Genomic DNA, 27,300 nt, shown 5'->3' with positions numbered 1-27,300 from the left:
CCATGCCTTGATTTTGCTTTTTCTCTCTCCTCCCCTTCATCCCTCTGATGTCTCTGGACGTGTTAGCAGATCTGTGAGTGAGAGAGCCAGACCTGCTGCCCTCCTCCCTGCTGTCAACCCAGAGGAGCCTGGTGCTGTTATTTCAGTTCTGTGCCATAGGAAAATACGGATCGATAACCCAGCTCTTAGCCCTGGATCCAGGCACATGATAGGAAACAGTGCCCATGATTTTAAGCTCTCTCCAAAGGCTGGATTTTCACAGCCTGTGATGCAGAGAAGAGATGCCCAGCAGAGCTGTGTCGCTGCCTCAGCTCCCATCTGTGCTTGCTGCAGAGCCTCTGCTGTGAAGACACGGTCTCTCAGTCCAACAGCTAGCGGGGATGGGGTGATTTTTCACCCCTTTTAAAGCAAAAGTCACATACCTGTTATTTTTTCTGCATGTCAGTTGAACCCAGATTTAATTGCTATTCTCAGCATACAGGTTGCTGCACTCTCCTCCTGCCACCACCCCCGTCTTCAGTGATGTGCTAAGGCTATAAATAATTGAAGGACAGGATCTCATCTGTTGCCATTTTTTGCAATTTGTATTCATGGCTGGTCAGGGTCTGTCTCAGCCCATGAAGCTGCACAGGCCATGGCTGAGCAGCCATTGGGGTGAGGGACAGTGTGAGAATCCCCCTGGGAGCGCAGGCCTGCATGGCAGAGAATAGCAACCAGCCTTGAGCATGTTCCTCTTGGAATAAAAGCCTCAGGGCACAAACTCACTATATATCAAAGTTTTATTTTGTTCTCAGGAGGAAGATTACACAGAACCATCCTTACATGACATTGGATATTTTACAGAATGTAGTATCAAAAAAGAAATATATATATATATATATATATATAAAAATACCTTGCAGTTACATGACATAACCAAGAGTACAGTTCTTAGCATGTCTGCAAGTTTGAACTTCCTTAGGCCTTCTGCTCCTCTACGTGCTCTACAAATGGCTTTTTGGACGATAGCAAAATGGCAGAGTAGTTCATTCACTGTTGACTCTTTCCTTGCATGGCAAAACCAAAGGAAGAGGAGGAGGAGAAGCCCAAAGGAGGCTACAGGCATGCAGAGAGGACAGCAGGCAATTTTTGCATGTTGCTTACAGCTATAGGAGGGCTTTGCTGGCAAGTGAAGGAGATTATGTCCCTGCTGAAGGAAGACAAGCTCACCTGATCTTGTTCCTTGGTGGGGCTTACTTGTCTGCACGGGCCATGGAGGGAGGCTGGGGAGACATGAATACTTCTGGTGTGTTAGGTGAGCTGGGGTCAGTCTAGAATGACTTGGACACCTGCAATAGGCCAGGGGAGCCATGAACACCATCAGTAACCTGTCAATCAGCCAAATCAATGGCCTTAAAGGGAGTTAAAAGGGACGAAGTTCATGCAAGAATAAATACACTGCCATACAGGACTACCCAGGCCCCTAAAGAAGAGGTGAAACCCCAAGGAAGGGCATTTTATCTGGAATTATTCTGCTGAAAATAAGTATTGCTTAGGTACAGCAGAAGTGATGCTGTCTTGTGTGTTGGAAAACTTTCCTTGGGAGGTCCACTGTGGCTGGAAACCATTCCAGGAGCTAGTCTGGGCAGAGGACTGGAAAGGGCTTGAGGTGATGGAGGGTCGGAGAAGTTTTGGTGTCTAGAGGTGATGGTGACACTGAGTCTAAACCCTGCTCCCTGTTCTTGTGTCGTCTGTGGGGCACCCATCCCACACGGTGGGGTAAGGGTAGCCCATTTGGATTGGTGCCGTCTTGGCAGCCATTAGCTTTCCAGCCATGGCTGAAGTTTAGGGCTAATGTGGATGCATCCTCACATCCCCAGGGCCAGGTGGACATCACCTGAGATGCCATCAGGCAGGGATGTTTGTTTGCAAATAAAAATAATAGTTAACCCTCAGGGCTCTCTCACTACTCCTTGTGCAGAAAAGGTGTTCCACAGCGTGGGGGACCTGTGAGGTCCAGGCCTGCCCAGCTGGGTTACCTGCGCTGTCTGTAGCCTCTGTAGCTCCTGCAGTTGCGTCGTCTGATGGGAAGATCTGGCCAGAGAGCCCCAGGGGTGGGGGCAATTCTCTGTGCACGGCCCAAATCTTTGGTGGCAGGGAAATGCTGCCTCCATCGCTGTGCCTTTGTCCTGGCTTGGAGGGAGGCTCCCGGGAGTGTGGAGGCTTGGAGATGGGCAGCACAAGCGGAGGATGCCGGCTGACCTCTTGCCCTTCGCTCCCTTCCCCCAGCTCCCTAGCAAGCATTTCCTAAGAGCACAACAGAAGGGATGCGGGACCAAGCGAAACAAATGACGTGGAGGGCTGGCAAAGGCCTGGCGTGTGCTGAGCATCGTGGCTACCGCTTGCGAAAGACCAGAGTCTGGAGTACATTAAACAACAACAACAAGAAGAAAGGGAGCTGCGGCAGCAGGCTGATTAGTCACTCAACTCTCCAGCTCTGGGTCCAGAAATGTCCACCTCTCTGAGGAGCCTGTTTTCTTCTCCACCCAGTCCACATAGTTAGAGACCTTGGTGTACACACCGTACACCTGCTTGCTGCCGCACTCCTCTGGGCCACCCCATGAGACCAGCCCTTGGGCCACCCACCTCCGGGTTCCCGGGTCCTGGATGACAAAGGCTCCCCCGCTGTCTCCCAAGCAAGTGTCCTTCCCACCTTCGTAGTAGCCAGCGCAGAACATGTTCTCGGTCACGCTGTAGTTCCCTGACCGTGACTCGTAGCTGGTCTTGCACTCCGCATGCAGCACCACCGGCAGTTTGACGTACTGCAGGATGTCGGACAGCGTCCTCATGCCCGAGCTGATGATCTCGTCCACTGTGATGTTGGGATTGGAGATACCCCAGCCAGCCACCAGCCCCAGCGTGTTGGGGTGAGGCCCCTCCAGCTCGTGCTCAAACTGGGGCAGGCAGACAGGCATGACATAATTCCCCATGGTCACCTTCTCCTTCAGCTTGACCAGAGCGATGTCATGGTTGTAGTTCTGGATGTCAAACTCCTCATGGAGGATGATCTTCTCCACTGTCCGGTTGACGGCCTCCATCTTGTTCCTCACATCGTGAAGGGCCAGGTAGACAGTGACGTGCTCCTTGGAGACAGGGATGACGGTCTTGTCTCGCCGTTGGGAGCGGAGCACGTGGGCGGCTGTCAGCACCCAGGAGTCTGAGAGCAGGGCCCCGCTGCCAAACCATTTGTCATTGGGTACCCGGGACATGTCCTCCACCACAATCAGGGCCTGCCAGGGGAAGAAGCCGGGCTCTGCGTTTCGCCCGCCAATGATGCGCTTGATGATCCCAGGCAGAGGACGAGCTGGCCGGCCGCACACTGGGGACAAAAAGGACAGGACAGTTACTCCCAGCACTTATCTAGGGAACAAATGAAAAGGGACATTCCTGTAGATTATGCCACATGGCTGGTTATCTTCAAACCAAACACTCACTTGTGTCTTTTTTTTCTATAGAGGGCAAGTCTTCTCCTTTTCTCAGTGGATAAAGCCCATCCTCCCTGCCATGTTTACCTTCTTCTGGCAGAGTGTGCTTCAGAGCTTGGAGGAGGCTGGGCATTACACCCATTCCCCTATGCTAACAGGTCTTTGGAGGTATGTTTGGGAAAGGAACACATCTGTCCTGAAGGGTTTTGCTCACTAAAGACAGCCCCAGCTCCTTTTGTGTCTTACTTGCCTGATGGAACCATTTCTGGTGGCAGCAGTTTGCCCTCCTGGAAAAGGGGCAATCTATTGCTCTTCTGTAAGGATGCTGGGGTGACCTTGTTCAGCTCTTGTGAAGCTAGTCATGGACAAAGAGGCCAGTCTGAAGCCTGCATGGGTTGTCCAGTTTCTTCTGTGAAGTGGGAGCCACCCTATGTTTCTCTACACCTGAGGGTTAAACATGAAACCAGGAGACCTCAGTGCTATCTCTGCTGTATGAGCAATACTTTTGGAGCACAGAGCATGTTTCTTTGCAGTTAAGGCCCAGTTAGTCCCAAGTTTGCTCCAAAAATGTAGCCTCCCAGCTGCCTTCTCCTTCCTCACCCTTGCTATAGGCTGTGAAAGGATGGTGTGAATGCTTTTGGCCATGAGACCATGGACTTTCTAGGCACACGTCTGGTTACCAGCCCAGGTGTGTCTCAGGCCCGAAGAGTCTCCACTGAGCTTGGGAAGGGTCAACCTTTTGGTACTTGTCAGGGCAGGGCTGTAGCACACATGGCCCTGTCATGAAGGGAGGTGGAGAGCCCTTGATGAAAAGGGTGGGCTTGTGCCAAGGTCCCATGTGCTGGACCTCTACTCCAGAGAGGCTGAAGGATTTATCCTGCAAATAACAGGCTCATCTGATGTAAAGAGTGAGCTGTTGCCCACTGCGCATGAATATGGACAGTCAGAATTGTGTATAGCACACTATGGTGCCGAGGAGGCTTTCATCCAGGGTTAGCTACCCCAAAGCTGTACCACATCTCCTGACACTGAAGTCAGGCATGGATTCAGCAAAACACATGAGCCAGGGTGGGACTTCAAGGACTGTAAGTAGTATCAGACCTTAGTCTTGGTTTCCATCTATGTGATCTGTGCTCCAGGTGGGGACCATAGTGCTACCGGATTCCTTAGGGAAGGGCAAGTAGAGAGATCCTTCTGCTGTTTTGAAGACCTGACAGGTGCTATGATTTCTGCCAAGCCTGGATTGCAGTAAAACAGGGCTGTGACTTAAAGGGTTGTTGTACGGTTGAGCTGGTAGGTGTGACAAGGAGATGGCTTGAGGGCCAGCCTGCACTTTGCAATTCCTCTCCTTGCAGTTCAGTTTCAGGAGTGATTTGGCTGGGTCCACACCACTTCAGAAGCAGAAAGGCCAAATGAATAATCCTGCAGTCCTCACTGTGGCTTGTGAGCTTGCTCAGTCCTTCCCAGACCATCCAGCCACTTGTTCAGCTCCTGCTCAGTGTGCCAAGAAACCCAAGGGAACACCAGTGGGAGGACTGGAGCCTGACATCAGCCCAGCCTCACCCTTCGCTCTGAGACCCGTCACAAGGTCTGTGGTCTCATGGCCATGGCATTTGCCCTCCCAGAGGAGCTGTGGTTGGAGAAGGCTCAGCCGTGGGATGTTGCCTAGCACCATGGGCTTTACTCCTGCATCTCAAGTCCTCACCACAATTCTGGTGGTCAAAGCAGCATCCCTCTGCTCAGCTCCTCAACAGACCCAGAATTAATGTCTGAAGAGCCCTGATGTACTGCCTGGTTTGCCTCCAGGAGCTTTATACAGATGTTGTGACATGGCATGAGGAAGAGGAGGGACACAGCATGCTGAAGGTGGCTCTGAGAGGGTTAGACAAGGTGGGCAGGGACAATCCTGCCCCTGGGGAACTTAAGCCCTGGGACATAGTTGGTGATGGTGGGGCTGGTTCATGCCTGTGGTAGCACTGTGGAGGGGGACTCCCAGGTTGCTTGGGGGTGCTGATATCACTGGGAGGTTGTGGGAGCCAATTTGGGCTTGCCCTTCTACAGCTGGAAGAGTCCCGAATCACAGCAGCTCTGGTGCTGCTCTCATCCCTCTGAGTCTGCAAAGAGAATCCACATCCTCCATGGAAAGTGCCAGGACTCTGCCCTGATGCCCCCTGTGCTGCAAGGGGAGGATGCAAAGCCTCACAGAAAGAGAATCTGACCCCCCAGGGTGATGGGATCAGGGCTGAGAGTCAGCCTTGGAACCAGGGCAGGAGCACCAGGAGATGCTAATGCGGATTTGTTGTGGCTGGGGTCTGCCACTAGGAAAACTGCGACTCCGGCAGGGAGGGAGCATGGTAAGTGTCTCTGCGTGTGCTCCACTGGGCTCCCCTGCCTTTCCCAGTGCTGCAAGGAATAGAAAACATGCTCGGGCAAATAATTCCTGCATCCCAGCCCAGCCCAGCTGGTCTGCTGCAATGAAGCTGACGGCTGTCCCAGGGAGATGGTTTTAGAGGAAGCACATCCAGCCAAATATTTATTCTATTAAATTACATATCAAAAATGCTGACCAGGCTGCAAATGCTCCCACTAATGGCAGAGGCAGGCGTGGAGTGGCCTGGAAGAGGAGTTTCTATTGATGAGGAGGTGGCGTGAGACAGGGGGAAAGATCTGAAGAGCAGCTGGCCAGCTGCTGCCTGCAGATCCTGATCTCAGGAGAGCGTCACCCTCTCTCTGGGATTTTCCATTTTCCTGAAGTCTCTCTGACTTCTGTCACTAATCAGGAGGCCTGGAAATGGCCCATGAAAGCAGCTATGGCCCCAAAAGATGTCCCCGTATGCTCCCGGCTCAAATTAGTTCAGGCTGAAACATCAAGGAGAGATGCAGGGAGCAGCCGCCGCATCAAGAGCAGCCACAGCCCGGGTCTTGAAGCTCCGTGGGATACCGGGAATCTCAGGGGGTCCCTCCTCTGGCCTTGTCCCTCAGCATGGCCGGAGAGCAGATACCCTCCATGGGGCTGAGCCAGCTCCCGAACCCCAGAGTGGTTGCAGCTGCAGCTGCTGCACGGCAGCCAGATCCCTGCACCTTTCTGGAGAGCTGTCCCTGCACATCCGACCACAACCTGCACCCGGAGCTGCCTCCAGCTGCCCTGGCTGGCAGCCAGACCTGGCCCCACACTTGGCTATGGCCAGCCAACATCCCAGGGACTTTTGTTTAATCCCGAGTGGGCGCCTGGCCTGGAAACTTGCTGGCTGCAAACATTTCTGCCACTGCTCGAAGGCTTGGGACTTTTCCTTCCCTGCAAAGTGGCTGGGTTTTTCTGCAAGGCTTGGAGAGGTGCTAATTGCTTCTGCATGTGGATACACTGCTAATGGGAGCTGACAGCCAGTGGCGCTGGGCAGGTAATGCTCTGCCCTTGGCTGGAACCATCTCTGGTGATGCTGGGGGCTGAACATGGCCAGTGGGGTCTGCCCTGGGGCTGCTGGTTTCCTTGTCTGCTGGAGCAGAGAGCCTGGTGAGCCCTGACAGCCAAGATGGCTGTGACCCCACTGCTGCTCTACACTGCCAGGGACACATGCCCTCATCACTGTTGCCCAGTGCCACCACTGCACCCTCACTGTCTGGGCTAGCTGGGATAGCAGGAAGCCTCTGTCCCCATCACCCTCCTGGCCATACACTGAAGCAGTTGGAAACACATAGCCTAGGCATATGGCATTGCCACCAGGGAACAGGGTCCCTGCCTAGGGAAGCAGCAGTTCAGGTCAGGCATGGAGGCATCCTCCCCCTGCATGTCCCTGCTCCGCACCCTTTGCCATGGGAACCGGCCACCCCAGCAGTAGTACCTGGTTGGCAGGATGGCAGCTTGGTCCCCAGCTCCTCGCTCCTCCATACCCCTGATGCATCGCACGTGTAGGTGGCTAGAAGAGAACAAAGCATTAGCTGGGCTGTGGCCCTGGCATGACGGGGTGTCTTTTGCAGTGAGGAGATGTTGCCCAGCTGTCAGGACCTTTTGAACCCTTTTCTAGAGCAGGAGGTGACCTCCCTTTTATGCTTGCTGTACTCCATTCCCTGTGGGGGGCCTGGCAGCCCTGCCCCCATGCGGGGACATGCCACCATCCTTGGTTTCATTGCCTTGATTTGTCTGGAGGGCTGTGCTGCGCCCGCAGCCTCGGCTGGCAACTGCTGCCCCTTTAACACTGCCAGCGCCTGTTCCGCTAATGCATGAGGGATGCTGGGACCAGATGCGCGGGGCCAGTGGGTGTGCAGGGGAATATGAGCAGGGAGACGGGAATATGAGCATGGAGACAGGAATGTGAGGAAATCCTTTGGCTGTGCTTGCTGAGGGAGGAGGAGGAAGAAGGGCTGGGGTGTGTGCACACCCTTGCTGCTGCCCAGAGCTGGGTCTGAAGGGTGCAGGGACATGTGGTGCCTGGCAAAGCACCTTGTGATGTCTTTTGATCGTGGACCAGGGGGATAAAGGGGAAACTCAGTCTGCCATGATCCCACTGCTATCTGTTCAGCTTTGGCTATGCTTGACATTTGGGTACTGGGATGGGGAGCCTTGTGGAGGCCTTTCTGAGGCTGCTGGATGTGGTCCTCTCTCCAGCAGCAGCTCCTTTCACAGAGACACAGAAAATTTCATATGCTGTAGAGAGCAGATGGCAGGGTGAGAAGGCAGAGTGCAGAACAACAACCACACTGCTCTGCCAAGTCTGTGAAACACACACACGCAAAGTACCAGACAGTGCTAACTCCATCCTACCTCATTGCGGAGCAGGATGCGGCCAGTCTGACAATCCAGGCAGTGTAGATGCAGGGTATGATGTGTGTAGGCTACATCCACAGCCCGCTGCTTGCAGAGCATCCCAGAGCAGCCATCCCAAGCTCCCCCCGTTTGCAAACGCACACATGCATGGCCACGCGCCCACCCGCACCGTGCCATGGGGATGCGGCCCGGCCCCACTGCTCACCGGTGCTGTTGGGGGCCATGTGGTAGTAGGGGTGCTGGCAGTGGTACTGGATGGCTGCTCGATAGGTGGTCAGGTTGTTCCTGGAGGAGAAGGTGACAAAGCCATGCTCCAGCTCCAGCGGCGCTTTGCAGTCAGCAACTGAAAGCCAACACAGAAGGGGGGTTGAGCCCTGTGTGTTTTCTTGGGGTGTCCAGCCAGCCAGCAGGCAGGCACGTGATGGTGGTCCTATGGGGCAGAGTGAGGGCCCGTATAGCCCTGTATCCCCTTTCTCTGGGGTACTGCAGGGGGCACAGCCTGACATGGCCTGAGATGGCAGCAGGAGGCTGTCCCCAGGCAGGGCAGCCTGGCCCCGTGAAACCCCACCACGGCCACCCTGCAAAGACAGGGCATGCGGGCAGCACCGCTGAACACCAGCAACACGGCTCACCCACAGGCCGTATGGCCAACACCACTCATGCTGGTGGAGACCCCAGTCCTGGGAGCCCCTTCTGTGCACTTCATTTAGTGTGAGATCTCTCTGCTATACCTTTGAGAGGGCAAGAAACCTGCTCCGGCAGGTGAGATCTGTTGAGAGATGGTCCAAGAGTATGTCTTTGCATCCCTTCAGAGTGGGCAGGAAAAGCAGGCAGTGATTCACTAACCTATGCCATGCATCAGGAGTGCTCCTCTATGCACAGGGCTTTGTTGAGAGCATGGCCCCATCCCTCCTGCTCTGGGTCTTGCTCTCCAAACAGTGCTGATAAACATTTACAGATCAGGCTGAGCAACCCTAGGTCCCAGCTGTCCTGTGATGGCAGGAGGTAAGGGACACTGAGAGCATGGCTTGGCTGGTCTCCAGGCAGGGGCAAAGCCAGCAGATGTAGGAGAGATCCCACCTGCTCCATCCTCCAGCACATGGGCAGTTTTGGCTCTGGTTCACCCATCCCTGGTGTGGGCTCAGGGTCTGGTGGAGGAAGAAGGATTTCTAGGGTGCCATTGCCCTTTCCCATGGCCTGTCCATTGTCCCCTTTCTCACTCACATCCCTCACAGTGCCCTGCCCAGCCTCTCCTCCCCAGCTTGTCCCCTGGATTGGGCTTGTGCCACCCACCCCAGGAAGGACCCCAGGCTGCAAGGTAGTTCATCCAACAAAACCAGGAGACACCCCGTGGGAGCTGTGGCTCCCTGCCATGTGGGCAGTTCACAGCACAGTTGGACAATGCTGTAGAGCTCCCCCCTGCCCCGTCCTGGGGCACCTGCCCCAGGGGAGGGCAGGAACCGGGGTCTGATCCTGCTGGGAAATGCAGTGCTGTGGAGCTGGAATCTGCCACATTTAAGATGAGGGGTTGAGTAGGGTATGGGTGACTTTGCAGAAAGCAAGTCCTGTGGATCGGGGATGGCATGAGCTCTGTGAGTCTTTGTGTGCTCCAGGACGGGAAGGGGGCAAAGATAGGAGCCCTAAATCCTCATGCAGTGATCCAGACTAACTAAGAGAGAATTCACTAGAAGCAGTAGCTGGCACCAGGGACATGTACTGATGCTCAGGGTTAACCACATGCTTGGGTGAAAAAAGCCTGGTTTATGGCAAAACGCTGCAGCTCACTGTTCACCAGGGTCCTCTCCACCCCCCCCTAGGGATAGCAGGTGATGGGATGGGTGTGTGGATGCAGTCAGGTTGGGTGGTGGCTCCGGGTACCTGTGCCTTGCAGAGGGGTAGAGGAGGGGACACAGACCCCTTTCACGAGCCCTGGGGGTCCCCAGCTGGCCTGAGCTTTCCTGCTGTCTTCCCGTGGTGCTTGGGTGCACAGTGGTCCTGTGCCATGGTGCCAGCAACCATGGGACTTTTCTAAGGTGCTGGGGGATGCTGGGGCTTGCAGGAAGGAGGGAATGGATGTTGAGGGACCAGCCTGGCTGGGACACCTGCTGTGGGGTTGGTTATGGCTGCAGGGCAGCATCCACTGGCCTGCACAGCCCATCCCCTCCCTGTGTGTACCCCGGGCCTGGGGCAAGCCTGATGCCTGGAGAATGGGCTCTTGCACAGAGATGTTGCCCCACCAGCGTCCCGGGTTCTGCTGAAAGGGTGAGGGGCGGGAGTTTGTGCCGTGAGGCTTTCCAGACTTTTGCCTTGGGAAAAGGGCCATTTAGCATCTCCGTCTTTGTAGGACCAGAGGTGGACCAAGCTCCCCAACACACACCTTCTCCTCCTCTCCCAGCCTCTGGTCCACACCGCAGCATCCTCCCAGTGAAGCCTCTGATGCCTTGGGAAGTCCAGGCTGCACGCCCTGGGCTTTTGAGGACACGAGTGGGGCCAGACACCAGGCTTTGACCTCCTTCAGGTGCAGTCAGCCTGACACCAGCCCATCCTCACCTCCGCCAGGCCAGTAGTGGGGAGGAAAGGGGAGGTGAAGGAGCATCCATCCCCCTGTGCTGGTGCCAGGGCTCAGTGCCTGCAGGAAAGGGCTGGTGATGCCAACCCATCCTCCAGGCCTCCTTGCCCGGAGGGTCTGAAAGGCACCAGGACTCTCAGAGAGATGAGAGGAAGGAGTGTTTCTTATTTGCGATGTTGGGCCGGGGAAGAAGGGCAGCAGGAGGCTGAATCCAAACAAACAAACAAACAGCCAGGCGGCCATGCCGCGCTCCTTGCGCAACTGCCGCCTTGGAGGGGGAGCCGAGCCAGGCCGAGGCATCCGAGTGGAGAGGGAGGGATGCGGAGGATGTGCCGGGAGCTGGCGGCAGCGTGCAGTCCCCGGGCAGCAGTGCCAGGGCCCGGCAGGCACCCTTCCCGTGGGGCTGCGTGGCAGTGGGAAAGAGGGGCTCGACTCCGAATTTCCTTCCCCCTTCTCAAGACGGAGTTAAGAAAGCACCAAGGCGCGGGGGGGTTAAGAGTGCCATGCCGGTTAGACAAGCCATGGAGATGGATTTGGCAGCTGGGCCAGGGGCAAAGGGGACCTGCCCTGGGTACCGGACAGATCAGAGAGGGCATCGAGACAGGCTGCCCGTCGGGGCGGCGTGGCCGGTGCCAGCCTCACGCGGCCACTTGCTCCGAGCCGGCTCTTCCCTCTGTCTGGTTGTCGGCTCTATCTGCAGCTGCACCGAAAGCAGAGGGGAAGGAGGAGAGCAGAGAGAGAAAGCCCAATTAGTAGATGAGCAGAGAGAGGCATGCAGGAAACCCAGCCCCCAAATCACCAGAAATCGTTAATGAGTGCCGGGCGAGCCAAGCCACCATGGATGCCACGGCTGTGCCCTGGACCCGCTCGCTCTGCTTGGCTGGGGCGACCTGGGGACAGTGGCTGGGAGAAGCCGTCACAGGTTTGTCTTTAGCCTCGCCAGGCCACGGAGCTGGATTTTATCCACCTTGGCTGGGAAGTTTTCTATTTTCTGCATTGCTTTCTAAAACCATTTTTGCTTGTGCCCTGGCTCTCTCAGACATCCCGGGTAGGTGGGAGGCATTGCAGTTTGGAGGCCTGAATTGCCCATTTAGGGGCTTCTTGGCTTTCCAAAATAAGTGTTAGAAATTTAGTGTAGTGAGTCATATCACACAAGAAGGGATCAGTTCCAGCCCAGCTGGAATAATGCAGGTAATAATTCCAATTTTTTCCAAAAAATAATACTTTTTGAGGTTAAAAATATTTACCTTGATTTTTGGTTTTTTTTCCTAGACAATGCCAATTTTTATCTGATTGCTGATAAAGTGAGTTCCAGTTCAAGCTGGATAAAACCAATGGGAGACTGTGGCAGTGGGAGTTATAGGAGTGGGGAGCTCTTTGGTAGGGCAGAGGCATCACTGACCCCACACTTTCTAAGGAGCCCTTTCAGATATGAATCTATTTAGCAGGTCTGAGAGCCTCCCAGTTTCCATTTTGAGTGAGAAAACATGAATTAAAACTCCAGAAATATTCTTCTAAGGTAATATCCACAATATCATGAAAAGAAATGGATCCGCCCGGATGAGGAGAGTCTGGATCCCAACATCCCTTGAGAGCATCTCATCCTGCCTCTCCTGGAAGGTCTTGGGACCTTCTCTGAGTGTGTTTGCTGTTTTTCTCCTCTCTGGGCCAGCCTTACAGCAGACTGGGCAGCAGTGAGAGCCTCCCTGAGGGCTGAGGGTGTTTGGGGGAAAGGGAAAAGGCATTACGAGGTACATCTCCCAAGCCTGAGCTGAGAGAGGAGCTGGGTTAGATGAAAGGAGAGATGATCCAAATCGTCACCCATCCTTTCAAATGGCATCTCCTTTCTCCTCCCCTTTTCTCCCATTTTAAGGTTTGTAAATATTTGGGCAACTTTTCTCTCCCCTTTCACTTAGCTGAGCAGCGCCCAATTTAGGCTAGTACCTGGGACATCTCTAATGCCCTAGGTCTTAGTAGTCTCCATTGGGAAGGAAATTTGGACCAGGAATTAGATTATCCCAAATTGTCCCAGATTTAGCCAACAGAGCCAGCTCTCAAAAGCCTGGCTTGCTATTTGACAGGGAGACAGCAAAGCGGCTCGCAAATCAAGTTATATGAGTAATCTAAATAAAAGCACCAACGTCCTGCTTGCGGCATTTGGAGCAAGCCCCGTTATGTTATCCGAGAATGAGCCAAAAGAGCTTTGCAGAGTTACGTAGCCTCTCTGGCTGGGTTTGTGTCTCTGAGCAAGGAACTCCGCTCTGGCAGGGCAGCTGCCTTTAGCATGAAATGATTTCAGCAGGAAAAGGACATTGGCAGGGTGGGGAAGGGTGTCCTTACTTTTGCAGATGGGGATCTTGTTACTCCATGTCCCGTCCTTTAGACACTCGATCTGGAAGGAGTCGCTTTCCAGGTTATCCTGTGCAGAAGATGCCAGCAAAAAACCCAACATCAGTGTACAAGACAAGGGCATTAATCTCTCCACAAAAAGGCAATTTCTTGGTGATTTAGTCAAGATATATCCAGACCCCCCTGGAAGAGGACTTTTCTAGCTAAAAATTGCAATAAAATCATAATGAAAAACTTGTTGCCAGCAACATAGTGGCGTGCTGAATGCAAAAGAGCTGGAGTAATTTATTCCTGTTCTAGGTGCTGAGATGGGTAAGGAGGCAGCTCTGCATGAAGGATGAGGCTGGGAGGAGATCAGAGAAATACCCAGATCCATGTCGGAAGTCAAAGCGGGCTACTGGTTTGGAGGGAAGACAGCCACCCTGTGAGTCACCCGTGCTCCCCACGGTTCTCAGCTGTTTTCCGGAGAGGGCCTGCCAAAATCCCGGCCCCCTTGACTTGCCGAAGCTGTCCCAAAGTCCTGGAGGACCTCCCTGTCTGGGCAGCTGAGCCAGCACCCTCTGAGGTGGGGAGCAGGCAGAGCCCTGGCAGCTCCCTCGGGGCTTTTGCTGGCTTTTTCTCTGGCAGAGGTGCCAAGCCTCTGAGCTGTGAGCTGGCCAGCTCCGGAGGGATGCTGAAAGGGTGGCTCTTCCTCTCTGTCTTTGGAAAGGAAAGTTGGTGGCTTTCAGAGGAGGCTTTTTCCTTGCCCCTGGGAAAGGGGTAAGGATGGTGTGTGGGTTGTGTTCACTCTCCCAGAGATGCAACGGATTTGGGAGGAAGGATCCTCCCTTTCTTATCCAGGTGCCCAGCTCCACACCGTCACCCCATACCTTCAGTACTTTATATCCGGTGTTGCAGCTGATGACAACCTGGTCTTTGAAGGTGTACTTGGCTTGGGAAGGCTCAATTTTCCCATTGATCGGTGGTTGCACAAGTGGGCATGGGTTTCCTTTGAATAAAAAGCAAACGAAACAAAACAAAACTCAGCTGAATAAATGGAGGAAATATAGAGTCCCAGCTCTGCCACCCAGTCCATATAGCAGAGTGTGAACAGCCCTGCCCTGCTCTTGCTATCAGACTACATTGGCATGGCTCAGCCAGGCTCTTCTCCTAGAAGGAATGGAGGCTCCAGGTCTTTCCTCCCATCTGTAATACCCTGGCTTTGGGCATTGCAAAGCTGGGAGCTAATAACAGTAACTTGTGCAACTACCCTGCCCAAAACTGCTCTGCTTTGCAATGTGGTCTTGTTTCAGGGCCCATCTGATGTAGGGAAAAGAAGCACCCTTTGAAGGGAGGGCTCCATGTTATTTTATTCCTGTCTTCCTGTGATTCCTGGAACAGACCCTTTCTGAAGACAGGATCATGGATGACCAAACTCATGGTCTCCACCTGCAAGGTTTATAAAGCCCTTCTCACTGCCCAAGCCCAGCAAATGGAAAAAAGCAGCAGGAGTTACCAATTGCTGTGTATGCCAGCTTCCAGCCCCTGTTCTCTCCCGAGTTGTCACTGTGGAAGAGGATCTGCACACTGTTGGTTTGGGTTTCAATGCGTCCTGGGGACTTCTCCCCACAGAAAGGGCCAAACTCCCTATGTCCAGCTTTGATCTGCCAAGGCAAAGAAGAGTGGGTGGTTTGAGGGGGATCTTTGATCCCTGATGATCGCTTCACCCTGAGGCTAATGGATGGGGCTGCAGTGGGTTCAGTGGGGCTTAAGCACCACATGTTGGGGGGGATGTGAACTGAAAGAGGGTCACTATTGGCTGAGAGGGTCAAAATCAGACATGGTAAGAGACATGGGGTCAGTTAAGCACAGGGCTCCTGCTGGCTTCATCACCCTTGTTTAGATCAGGGCAATTTTGGTCCCATCACCAGAGAAACAACAGGAGAGTGGGACAGGAGGAGTGTGCAGAGCCCAGCTCACCTTGATGTAGTCATAAGGACAGGTCACCTCGGGGTGGTCTTCCACGTCGAAGCTGTCCTCGAAGCTCAGGGTGATGAAGAAACCCTCCTCCAGCTCGATGCGGTACAGGCAGTCCGAGCTTTTGGGGTAGGGGCTGGGGAAGTCGGCGCTGGTGACCACCCCACTCCTCTGGGTGTAGAGATTGTCGCTGCACTCCACTGAAACACAGCCATGGCTCGCTCAGGGCCCTGCCAGCCACATCCCAGCCTGATCATACTCAGGAGCCCTCCCAGTGGAGTAGGGTCTGCTGGGTGAGTCCATGGACACCAAATATGGGTCCCTGCAAGAAGAACCTCACACAGCCAACCTCCAAATACGCCTGTGGTATAGAGGTCCTGGGTTGAGCGCTAATCCCAGCTAATCTATGTGATGCAGATTCAGAGCAGAGACCAAACCTTTTAATTTCTCTGACTTGAGAAGGTCTATAGTGCTTAGCTGGGGACCGCAGCCCATGGGAGAAACCACATCTCCTTCCTGTGCAAAAGGAGTGCAGGCCTTGGGTGCCCTCCAGTCTCAGGCTATTGGTTTGTAGGGGAAGAGGCACCTCATCCCTCCTGGCAGCAAAAGAGGGCAGTTTTGCCTGCGTTTGACCTGCTCAGGGACCCCTCTGTGTGACCGTCCCCACGTCCAAGCTGTGCCTGGGTGGTACCTTTGCAGGTCCTGTTGTCAGAGTGGAGGATGTAGCCGAACCTGCAGGAGCAGTAGTACCCGCCGATGTAGTTGTGGCAGTAGTGGTCACACGCCAGCTCCTCGTCACTTTTCTCCAGGCACTCATCCACATCTAGAATGGAGATAACAAGGAAGGGAGGTCACCCTGCAGCCCCCCACGCATCACTCCTCATGGGGACATTTGCTACAGCACTGAGAAATTAGTTGTCCCACATGGTGGGTCACACGAGCACCCAGCAAGTCCCATATGGCCCAAGGGCTGCACACAAGGACTTCTCTTGCTAGCATCCCCAAAGCTGCCCTGGGATGTGATCCTAGGAAATTTATTGTGCTACCCTAGCAAGCCAGTCCTGCAGGCTTAACTGCTGCTTACCCACGGCAGTGTAATGGGCATCGAAGCCAGTGAAGCGTTCCTCGTTGGAGAAGTCAGACCTGAATGTGAGCCCCATGTAGGGCCCTGGGGACAGGATCACTTGCTGGCCAGGAGCCTGCTCTGTGTCTGTTGTCTCCCTGCCGCAGAAGGTTGCCAGCTCCTGGTCCTCAGCTTGAATCTGTTAGCAGAAAGAACGGGTGAGCACTCAGCAGGGCTTGGGTGTCTGCAAGCCCAGAGAGCCCACGGTGCTTTCCTGGGGGAGGTCAGGCTGGGCTTGGAGTCATGCTCTGCATCTGAGAGCTCAGGTCTCTGCCTGCGCTTGCCCAGCCTGTCCCCTGCCAGGACTCAGCAGTGTCTCCATGAGGCAGGCTGCCCGTCTGGCAGCCTTTGATGCCCACAGCCTAAGGATGCAGCTCTGCACCCCTGGCTGCCCCATCCTGCTGGAGCTGCCTTGGCCCTAAAAATCAATTTCCAGCCATTTCCGCTGCATTCACCTCACCTTCTGCAGCCAAGCTTGAAGGAGCCTGGGGATGCTCAGAGCATTGGTAGGTCTGACTCCCACTGCTCCGGCTCTCTGAGATGCCGTTAACTGCAGTAAAGCAATTAAATGGTTTCTGCAAAATGAACAAAGGGACTCAGGTGAGCCCGCTCCTGCGTGTGGTTTCCCTCTGAAGCAGATGCCGAGAGAGCAGGTAGCATCCAGGACGTAGGGAGGAGCTGGGGGGTGTAAGGGGAGGATGCACGGAAGGAGCCTGTTTGGGAGGTGGGAGGACGTGGGCAGGAGGCGCAGAAGAAGGAGTGTGAAAATCAGCCCCGGGCCGTGTGGTTCCCACTCAGAGCTGTCAGTACCTGAGATGCTCCCCCTTGCCTCCTCCCTCAGCACAAATTCTGATCCAGGCGGCAGCATCTGTGTGAGGGCTGTGCTGCTGGGAAGGTGCTGGGACACCAGAGGAGTCCCTGCCCATTGGTTTTTGCATCAGCTCACAGCAGCAGCTGTAATTTGGATGGCGTTTCTGTCCCCTCGGCTGGCTTGGACAAGCACGGTCCCATCCGTGCCACCCAGGGTCCCTGTCTGGTTCCAGACCTGCAGTGCCAGGCACTGTTTGGACTCGGAGCCATGTGCCCAGCAGGTTACAGGAGGGGACAAATGAGCCAGTGTGCCCTGTTGTCATGCCAGCTCACTAGTCTCTATGTGCATCCCTTTAAAGCAGAGCCTTGCCTGTGCCTTAAAGCATAGTAATACCTGCAGAAAACTCTCCAGTTTTCCCTGGAAACCCCCTCCCTTCCTTTTTCGTTGCCATTTTCCCCAGGACCATTTCAGCATTGACCCCATCTCCTTCTCCTGCAAATCCCACCCCCAGCCCCTGTCCCAACCACAACCTCTCCCAGCTAGTTCCCAGCACCCTGCCTGCTTTCCCCCAGGAGATTTGAATATGAATAACCCCTCGGCTGAGGAATGCGATGAACACCACACCACCAGTTCCCGCAGCTCATGCCAAGCCAATGCTATTGAGGCTGTGATGAAACATGCAGCCCCCCAGCCTATGCCCAGGAAAACAGCCGCCTGCTCAGGGACCCACGGGGTCCCGGAGATGTTGCAATGCCATCCCCGGCTTGCGTGGCCTTGGCGAGGCCAGACCGTCCTCCAGCTGCATCCCTGTCTCCTGGAGACCCTCGGGATGCACTGGCCGGGGAGGGTCTGGGGCTAGAAAGGGAAATTTCCCAGGGCTGAACAAGCAGGCGGAAACTCGCTCACACCAGGGAAAGCCAACGTGGAAATGGTAACTCAGCATGCCTTGACATTGCCTCCAGATATTTTCCATCCTCTCATACAAGCTGGAGCTGGCCAGAAAAGAGAGAGACTTTCCGATGATAAATTTTGAGAATTTGGAGAAAAACACGCACCCTGCATTGGGACAAAAACCCAATTGAATTTTATTTTTTTTTGTGAAATAGCATTCTGAAAAAAAAAAAAGGAAAACAAGTAATTTGGGATCCATCTGGTTTCAATCCCTTTGAAATATACTGTGGTGCTTCAGAATCTCTTTTAAATCCATGAAATGAAATAGCGTTTCAGACTGAAAAACGGGAGCACCATCACCAAGAGCAAATGAAAATGGCATTTTGGCCCTGACACGATGTCTCGGCTGTGGCAGCGTGAGCGTGTGGCACACAGCCTTTTCTGCAGAAAATGCTTTTTTTTAAGGGAAGCTGTAGGAAGGAGCAGTTTCCAGCCAGTTCCTCTATGTGGGACCGGTGGCTGTCACCTCTGCAGGGACACACAAGTCACCGTGTGAGCTCCCATCCCTCTCCTCCAGCCTCGGCTGGTGCGGGACCCACGGCACAGCATCACCAAAGCGCGGGAAAGCCTCCCTGGGGCCCCGTGTCTTGGCCCAAGGATGCTCCTGCCATGGGCCCAGTCCCAACACTGTCCCCAGCATCCCTGGATACAGCCCTGGAGTGGCAGGATGAGGCCCGGGAGAGCTGTGCTCTCCTCGCCGAAGGTATCCACAGCCCCTTATCTGTGACGGGTCCCATGCCCCGAGCCACAGGGAGCAGAGACAGCCCTCCAGCAGTAAACTAAACAGAGAGGTCATCATCCCTGGTTAATATTTGCTGCTTCTGCTGAGGACTGTATACTTTTTCGTAGATCATTTACATCCAGTGAGCAGGCTGGTAATTAAATCCTGGTTGTTTGTTTGGAGTTTCTCCCTCTCGGGTCATGATGTCGACGTTTTCACTAGAGAAGATGTGTCCCTGAGGGAAATATCAATTGCCGCAGAGAAATTCCCTGTAAAAATACGCTGAAAGAATCCTCCTTTGAAAAATACAATATAACGACACTCTCGTGCCTTAAATTTACCCTTGCCACTGCCTCCTGCCGTCTTCCCTGTTTCCGCTTGCCGCTTCATTCCCTCGTTAAGATTTCTGCCCCTCTGGATGGAGGCAGAAGGGGATCCCTCCCCAGCTGTGGCTCTCTCCCCTTGCATTCTGGCTTGGGCTGTGGCTAAGAGAAGTGGTGACCCAAGCTGTGTGGCCCCCCCTCTGCCCCATATTGATTTCCCCCTTTGGGGCAGAAGGCAGGAGCTGGGGTGCCCCAGCTTGGCAGGAAAGAAACGCTGCCCCAGGTCATGGGCTGCTGGGGGTGCCTGAGCAGCGATGCTCCAGAGATACCTTCTGCAGTGGGTTAATGGAACACCACGAACACCAAGGGGAATTTGGCCCAGCAGTTCAGTGTCTGCTGCCGGAGAGGAGCAGGCAGCCGGCAATACGGAAATGCAGCCGCCACCGCCCCCCCCTCCAGCCCTCCAGGAATGCACTAATTGGACTGATGAAGGCCAAACATACCACTTGTAATATATATAAATGGCTCATTAGGCAGAGAAATCGCAGTGCTGGGTTGAAGACACTGGGAACATGACACAGGGAGGAGACGCTCAGAGACAGGGAAGGGCATGAAACAGCCCCTGCCGAGCCGCCTTGCAGTTAGAGTACACGCAAGAAGGCAACACCCAGATGAACGGGGTTTTTTTGCAAAATGACTGATGCTGCTGCTGCTGACTGTTGGAAATGAGGCAGGGATGGGGCAGCCCCAGCAGGAGCCTCCATCTAGGTCTCCTGGAGATCCTCTCCCGAACATGCATGCGTCCTCTCCCTGATATGCATTAAGGGTCCTTTCGTTTGCAAGCATGCACCTGAATTTCCACAGGAACATACATGGCAGCTGTGCTGTGGGGGAAAGGGGAGGATGGCTGGTTTCCCCTGCTGTGGACTTGGCTCAGCGTCTGGAGACCATCCTGTCCCACGGGTTGCTGAGCCCACATGCCCTATTTCTGGGCCAGGCCTGTGCCCTGGGGGGGGGGGGGCTGGGGGTGCAAGGAGAGCCCAGGCGTGATGCTGGGGTGCTGACAGAGCTGCTGGCTCACTTCCATGCCTGATCTTCCTCTTTCCCCTGCACAGGGGGTGACTGTGGTCCCCAGCGGTGCAGGGGGTGGCCAGTGCCACCAGACCCCTCTGTGCAGAGCCAACAGGATGGGAAAGGCGAGCAGCAAAGCCCCGGGCCCTTCTCTCCTCCTAGCTGCCTCCCAGGATTTGAAGTGCTCCTCTTGGGACCCCACAGCCCCGGGGCATGGATTACCCCCTGGCTGATGCCAGCTGACAGCACCAAAAGAGGATACTCTTCTCCTGATCCCCTAGCTCATGCCAAGCCCTGATTTGTGCTTTTTCCCTCCCCTTTGAGCAGGGGAAGGTGTAAATGTGTCCCGTGCACCCTTCTCGCAGCCCTAGGCTGGGCACGCACTGCCCCGAATGCAGCATCGAGCTCGTTCCCTGACCCTGCACGGCCCCTGCCATTGCCGTGTCAAGCACTGAGGGTGTCCCCGGGGACAGTGCTGCCGAGCGCTTGGCACAGCGCGGCACGCAGCCCTGCCCCATGGGAATCGCCCGTGGCAGGGGATGGCACACTGCGAGCCCAGGATGCCGCGTGCAAAGCCAATCTGCTACGCACCCTAAACACCGTGCCAAACCTTGGCTCCACCACATCACAAATCTTTCACAATACCCCTTCCCAAGTGCCGCTTCCTGGGGCGGTGGCACTAGCGGATGCTCTGCCTGCAGCCTTGCCTCCCCAGCTTGGCCCATACCCCTGTTTTCCCCTCACCAGGGCTGGCAAAAACTGCCTCCTGCACTCGGTTGGGCCCCTGGCCACCCTCAAGCAAATTTATTTGCAGCCACTGGTTTTGCCTGAGATGCCTGGCCAACTCCTGGGCACCCACACATGGGGTTAGTAGGAGTCCTGCCTGGGTGAGGACCCGAGGGCACAGATCCTCCCCAGGGACATGGGTGTGAATAGCAGCTGCAGAAAAGAAAGCATCCCAAGTGCCACATGTGGGCAGAAGTCTGGACACAACATGGAGAGGTATATCCAAGGGAGACTTGGGTTGTGTCAGAGGAGATGGGACCCACCAGACCCACAAAGTGTAACGGACCCCTCTGACCTTCTGCCCCCATGCACAGTTGGAGAGACCCATCACAGACAGCTCCTGGGTTTGAAGGAGTGAAGGGAAAGCCCTGCGGCATGTGCTGAAACCTGCCAGGTCTCAAGCATGTGCCATCCTGAATCAGGACTCAGTGGAAAGGATTGGGATGAAGACATGTAATGCCACGACGACCGTGAGCCAGCAAGGGCTTGCTCCACTGGGATTTCACCTCCCATCTCCCTGCCTCTGCCACAGTGCTCCTCAAGTCAAGTCACTTAACCTGATTACCTGGTCATGGCCATGGCTTTCAGGGTCCCCCAGGCCAGTGCTGGAGACTTGTGTGCAAAAGTTCTCAGTGCTGGGTGACCCCAGAAAGGAGCTGGGCAAACCACAGTGAGATCCCCTGCAGATGAAGAACCCCCCAAATAAGCTCCTTGGGGACAGCCATGAGCCGGGTAGAGCCTGCAGAGGAGCACGGCAGAGGGCAGGAGCCAAAAGCCCAGCGTGGATGGCTGCTCCTTCCCCGTCCCCCTGGACCTGGCAGGCGGCTGAGGGCAGCCATCCAAAACCCAGGGGGAGCCTGTTTCTGACACGCCGGGGCCCGGAGTTCAGTTTCCCAAGGCAGTGTGCAGCTGGTGTTTCCTACCTGCATCAGGCTTCTTTGGGTGGGTATTTTGGGGGTGGCTGTTCCTCCTGGCTCACTTCTTTACTGAAGTACTACTCCCTCTCTCCGCTATCCTCGTTTGCAAAAACAAGCCTTCTGGCCTGTGAACATTTCTTTAGGAGCCATGTTCTTTTTACATATATACACACACGCATGCATCTATGTGTGTATATATATAAATAAACAGCTATTGTTTTAATTAGCCATTGTTTCAGAGCTCTGGAAACTGTTCTCTTCTGAAGACCACCCCAGAGGCAGAAATCTGCGTGGGTTTACATCTTGGCTCGCCCTGAGCTTGCCACTTAGGATGACTCTATACTGCTCAAGAGCTCGGGCGCATGGGCAGCCAAGGAGGTAAGGGAAGCAAAGGCCAGGACACGGCGGCTTTCTGCCTGTCCTGAGCTGGGTCCCTGCCTTGTATCAGGGCTGTTCAGCGCCTGTTTTTTCCTCCTTTTTATGGCAGTCGAGATGATGAAGACCCTGATGGAAAGCCTGGTCAGACCCGTGGTCAGAACAAACAAGAGGGTGTTTCTTCCCACACATGCCGAGGCTTTTAATCATATATTTAACCTGTGCAACTCTCTGCCACAGGATGCTTCAGGGATTAAAGTCGCCCATGAGTTCAGAAAGCACTGGTACAAATTCATGGAGGGGGAATCCATTAAGTGCTATCGAACGCAGAGATACCACCTGTGGCTTTCTGAGCATCTTCACTGGGACTGGCAGAGTATTACAGAGAAGCACCTCTATGTATCAGGTCTATAATTATATTCTATAGCCATGCACTGTTGGCGTCTGTCAAAGGGTGGGCTGATGCTGTTTTTAAGTCTTGCGCTGGTGCAGACAGAGGCTGGACATACAGACCCAAGGAGGAAAATAGCCACGGAGTCATTTGCTGCTCTCAATGTTTTCTAAGCTGGTGGTTTAGCGGCATCAAGATTGCACCCCTACCCAGCAGAGTAGCCTACGGATCTTCCGTAAATCCATCCATTTTCAGCACTTTGCAAATGTAATTCTGTGGTGGAGGCTCCGCAAGCTGAGTTACAGCCCCGAGCAAATTTATACAGCTGAGATCTAAATCTCCGTGAAAAATACCGCCTTCTTATGGAAATCCAGCGGCAGGGAGAGCTATGGTGCCAAGTTGGCACTATGGCCAAATAACAGGGAGCCTTATGAAAAAGGAAAAATGAGCAGGGGGTGAAGGGCAGGAGGAGGGGTAAAGCCTGGAATGGGGAAAGTTTCCAACAAATCTGCTCCTTGAGCTTATTGGGTTTTTAAAGCAATATATCTCTATATATGTCCCTGGCCCTTGTGCTTGGAGAAGATCCAGGAGAAGCAGAAAGAACTAATCAAAGCTCAATGAGAGCTGTTAGTAGCAGAATGAGTGCCAGCACAAAGGGGAAATTAAAGCAGTGAACAACAGACCCTAGAGGAAAAAAAATCCAAATGTTTGCTTTGTTTTCTTAGGGCAAGAATAAAATAATAATTTTAATTAGCTGGCAACTAGCACCAGGGCTGAGTTCTGCAGTTCCAGACCTGGGTGCAACCTCTGCCTGCCTCTGTGAGGAGGGGCAGGGTGAGGCTTGTGCTGGGCAACGGGGTAAGGCATGTTCAGCCAGGCAAACCTAGAAAGCACCTGCTTGCTACTGCTGTCTGCTAGAAAGTACCAAACCTGACCAAGTTCAAAGATACAGAGAACCCAGCTTGTCCTGGATGTGAAGGAGAGCCCTGCTTGGACAGACCTGTGGTGCAAGAGGCAAGGATGCTCTGTGGCACTGCAGTGTGTGGTCCACCGCAATTTCTGATGGGTTACTGCCCAGCAATAAAGCAGACTGAAATCTTTTGTGGTTTTGGCCATGACAGCTCCCTGGGAACCTCCACAGCTTGTTTGTGCTGCAGGTATTTGCCAGCAGTGGCCCCCAAATTTCTATATCTCAGCTGTGAAATGGGTTTGCATTGAACCCAAGGGAGCCTTTGGGTCTGTGCCCTGCGGCTTGTGGGACGCTCTGCTTGCATACCCCAACTTGCAGCCTCAAGCTCAGGTCTAACCTTTCCCTTTTGCTTCCCTGGGGGCTGGACATGGTGTTCCAAGAGCCTGCAAGCCATGGCCAGGGATCCAGGCTGGCTGCAAGATGCACCCATGGCCATGGCCTGGCAAAGGGTGCCCAACTCAGGGGTCCTCCTTGCACCTTGCTGGCATCAGTGTGGCACAGGCTGGGGTTTAGCCACAGGGGTTTCATCAGCCCGTAGGTGTGTAAATCCCACTGGGTCCTATGAGAATTAGGTGTCCAAATACTTTCAGAAATCTGGTCCTCTGTGGCTGAGCTCTGAATCTGGTGTCCACTCACTGTTTGTCCAATGGATGCTGTCAGCTTACCTGTGCTCTCCCCGTTGTCCACTGGACTGACAACTCCTGTGCCCAATAAATGGGGAAAACCAGTTTGTTCCCAGCTTTTCCAGCAGTACCCTCTCTCAGCTGGCCAAACAGGTCTGCTGTCTACCCCACCATTTGCCCTGTGATATCACAGCTCACCTTCACATAGTCGTATTCACAGAGGTAGGATGACTCCAAGTCAAAATGCATGAAGTACAGCTTGATTTTAAATCCGTCGGGCACAGAGATGTTCCATGTCACTTCCGAGTCGCTGGGATAGGAATCAGGGAAGTTGGGAGACTGGATCTCCCCAAACATGTCCGTCAGCTCGATGGCATCTGCCGCAGAGAGCAGCAAGGCACAAAAGGACCAGGTCAGGGGGTACCTGGAAAACACAAGTGAGGAGATGAAATGAAACTCTGGCAATGCCAAAACCTGTTGAGGGCTCAGTCTCCTTTCCCAAGTGGGTCATGTAAGGTCACACACTCGAAATGCCTGGGAGAGGAGGTGCAGCACCGTGTCACCATGAGCAAAACCCCCGTCAAGCTGCAGGGAGGTGGAGGTGAGGGTGGCTCCCAGAAGGGGAAAGCCCCTTCGAAAGGTGAGTGATGCAGGGGCCACGTGCAATGCAAAGGCACCTCCACAGCTCCCAGCGAGCTCTGGGGTCTGTCAGGAGCTCGGTGTTTCTCACGCTTCTGGGAACAGCAGCCGCTGGCAACACATCCTTTAACTAATGGGGCTCCGATGGGCAAATCTTCATTTAATGGAAGAATAAGCATAAAGATACTTAATAAAATAATGACGCTTTCTAAATCGGTTTAATGAAAACATCATGGCAATAACTGCTAAGTATCATTATTATTATTATTACTGCTTAGCCTCATCCTGCCAAATTGGGATTGTTGACTTTCAATAAACAGCACACATCTTTGCAGCTGGGCAAGGATGGACTGGGGCCCCAGCAGTGTAACCCAGTATGTTACTCTCCACTCTTTTCTGGTTTTCTCTTCTCTTCTCTTCTCATCCCTCATCCCTTCCCTCTCCCCCCCTCCTTTCCCCCTTTCCTTTCCTTTCTTTTCCTTTCTTCTTTTTCGCTTCAATTCTTAGGGTACCACTCACCCCAGATGGAGAAGCACACAGAGGTTGAGATCCTTAGAGATCTTTTGTCACCAAACTCAGCTTTTAAAAAACCTCAGTCAGAAGAGTTTGTCCCAACTTGTTACCAACTTGTTTGTCCCAGAGGAGGGGAAAGAGGACAGGTAAATCAGTGGCAGTTCAGCTGACCTCGCACCAGCCTCGAGCTCCATTTGAGCGTGAAAGTGAGCATAAACCGAGTATTTCTCTGTGCAAGGGGAGAACACCGCCTGTGCTGGAGATGTAAACACAAAAGCCTGTGCCATTGCATGGGACCCAGAAAGAGGAGCAGACCTCAGGCTCTTTACACCCAGTGGAGCGCACAAAGGAAAAGAAATGTGCAGGAAATTAGAGCCATTAGAGACAAAAATTTCCGCTTTCTAAAATAGGTACTAAGGCCTGGCAAAGGCTTGTAGGTGAGTACTGCAGATGCTGGAACTACTCACATGTACACGTACACGCGGTTTCAAAATCAGGGCTTGATTTAGGTACGCGCATGAGGAAATTGAAGCTATATAAGTGGATTATTTTTAACCTGTCTGTGTTCTTTCAAAACCAGGGCAGTAGATTCTGGGGGTCATTTGTGTAGTGCCATCAGTTTTCCCAGCTCTTCATTACAAAGCAAAGTTAATGGGAGCTGAGAAATTTGGATTGATTTTTCTTTCAAGCAGAGTGAGGTTGAACATGCCTTTTTCTGACAGCTTGTCTGAAACCACAAAAATGTGCGAAGGGAAAAACTGTTTCTCCTCTGGTCAGAGTACATGCACGGGGCTGGATGCTCAGCTGGTGTAAATGGGCATCACCTCCTCGACTCGAACAGGCCATTTGCTGGTGCAACTCTCTGCTTTCCCTTTAAGCAGGGGATGCAAAACAACATCAAACTTCTTTCCCATGCCAGGAAAATCTTGCCCTCACGTAAAAGTGATAAATGACTGTGGCGTGCACAGAAACCTGAAGCCCGTGCAGCGTGTCCAGCCTCGCTCGCACCTTTCACCCACGGACCACGGCAGAGCGGTACGCCTGAGCTGCGTGCCCGTCGCCCGAGGCTCCCTTCGGCTCTGCCGGGATGCCAGCACGCAAGCCGGGCTGCGGCACGAAGCCGAGGCACGAGCAATGCCTCGTTCGCTGGCGGATGGGGAATCCGAAGCCACGGTCATCAGAGGGAAACCTTCCTCGGCGGGATGGCCCCCCTGCCCCGAGACCACGGCGTGCGGGACCCCGGGGTCAGCCCATGGCGGAGGTACTCACCTCATTTTGCTGCCGGGAGAGTTTGCCGGCGGGTTTGGCGCAGAGGATCGCCGGTTGGTTTGCCGGGGACGGCTTTGCCTCCTTCCAAACGCTCCGCTGTCCGCCTTATCTCCGTCCGGAGATTTGTGAGCGTGTGTGCGCCTATGTGTGTGTGCGTCTGGAGTTGTCTGGCATTTTCCATGCAGGTCACGCCTTCCCCTGCCTGCAACCGTTCCCCACATCCCCACAGGCACGCAGGCAGACCTGCCTGCATTGGAACCGTCCTCCCCGCCGCTCCCTCCTCTCCCGCCGCGGGGCTGCCCGTGCGCTCCAGCAAAAGCCGCGGCATTCAGCGAAGTTTTTGTCTTCCCTAATCTCCAGAGTTTTGCGCGCCCGTGTGTGTGTGTGTGTGTGCCCATGCATTGTGTTTTTTCTCTCTCTCTCTTTTTTTTTTTTTTTGTCCCCCTACAGCCCGCTTTGCCAGATGGCTAGAATTTGCCTCTCAATAGGGTCGGAGGCTCCAGCAAAAACAGAAGGCAAGAACGTGTGAAAAAAAACCTGTGCGGGTTTAAATAGCTTTAGTGGTGCTGCTGCAGCCGAGATCGGTGTTCGGGACTTGCTTTCGGCTTCTCTGCTCAGTGCCGTGCAGCGTTTGGGACAGGAATCTGGTTTCCGAGAAACTTTTGAGTTGTGACAGTCTGAATAAAATCAAGACTTAGTTTGCAGCCTCCTGCAGAA

General features: G+C 54.0%; 1 protein-coding gene and 1 long non-coding RNA gene across 3 annotated transcripts; one reads left to right on the top strand and one right to left on the bottom strand.

Annotated features, from left to right (window-relative positions):
- Positions 1-761: 761 nt before the first annotated feature.
- Positions 762-27,038, bottom strand: MASP1 (MBL associated serine protease 1). 2 transcript variants are annotated; one of them, XM_069792434.1, is made up of 11 exons: positions 26,584-27,038; positions 24,361-24,586; positions 16,185-16,362; positions 15,792-15,923; positions 15,104-15,300; positions 14,640-14,787; positions 14,014-14,132; positions 13,136-13,214; positions 8,432-8,569; positions 7,304-7,378; positions 762-3,358 (listed from the first exon to the last, which is right to left on the bottom strand). In XM_069792434.1, the coding sequence occupies exons 1-11, from the start codon at positions 26,979-26,981 to the stop codon at positions 2,463-2,465; spliced, it is 2,586 nt and encodes an 861-aa protein (XP_069648535.1). In that variant the 5' UTR covers positions 26,982-27,038; the 3' UTR covers positions 762-2,462. The 2 variants fall into 2 exon arrangements, with proteins under 2 accessions (XP_069648535.1, XP_069648536.1); XM_069792435.1 differs by lacking the exons at positions 762-3,358; positions 7,304-7,378; positions 8,432-8,569 and adding an exon at positions 10,865-11,495.
- LOC138686875 (uncharacterized) lies at positions 26,280-27,300 on the top strand. The gene is made up of 2 exons (XR_011326204.1): positions 26,280-26,575; positions 27,034-27,300. It is a non-coding gene; the product is annotated as an uncharacterized lncRNA (long non-coding RNA).

Source organism: Haliaeetus albicilla, chromosome 9, assembly GCF_947461875.1.
Source record: "Haliaeetus albicilla chromosome 9, bHalAlb1.1, whole genome shotgun sequence".
NCBI classification, from domain to species: domain Eukaryota; kingdom Metazoa; phylum Chordata; class Aves; order Accipitriformes; family Accipitridae; genus Haliaeetus; species Haliaeetus albicilla.
Note: the sequence above shows the minus strand (reverse complement) of the source record. Positions and strands in the feature narration are given on the sequence as shown.

Coding starts and splice junctions, on each gene's coding strand:
- MASP1 (XM_069792434.1), bottom strand. CDS start 26,981: ATGGGCACACACACACACACACACGGGCGCGCAAAACTCTGGAGATTA. Junction 15,924..16,184: donor TGCCCATTACACTGCCGTGG/GTAAGCAGCAGT, acceptor TCTCCATTCTAG/ATGTGGATGAGTGCCTGGAG. Junction 3,359..7,303: donor GCTGCCATCCTGCCAACCAG/GTACTACTGCTG, acceptor TTTTGTCCCCAG/TGTGCGGCCGGCCAGCTCGT.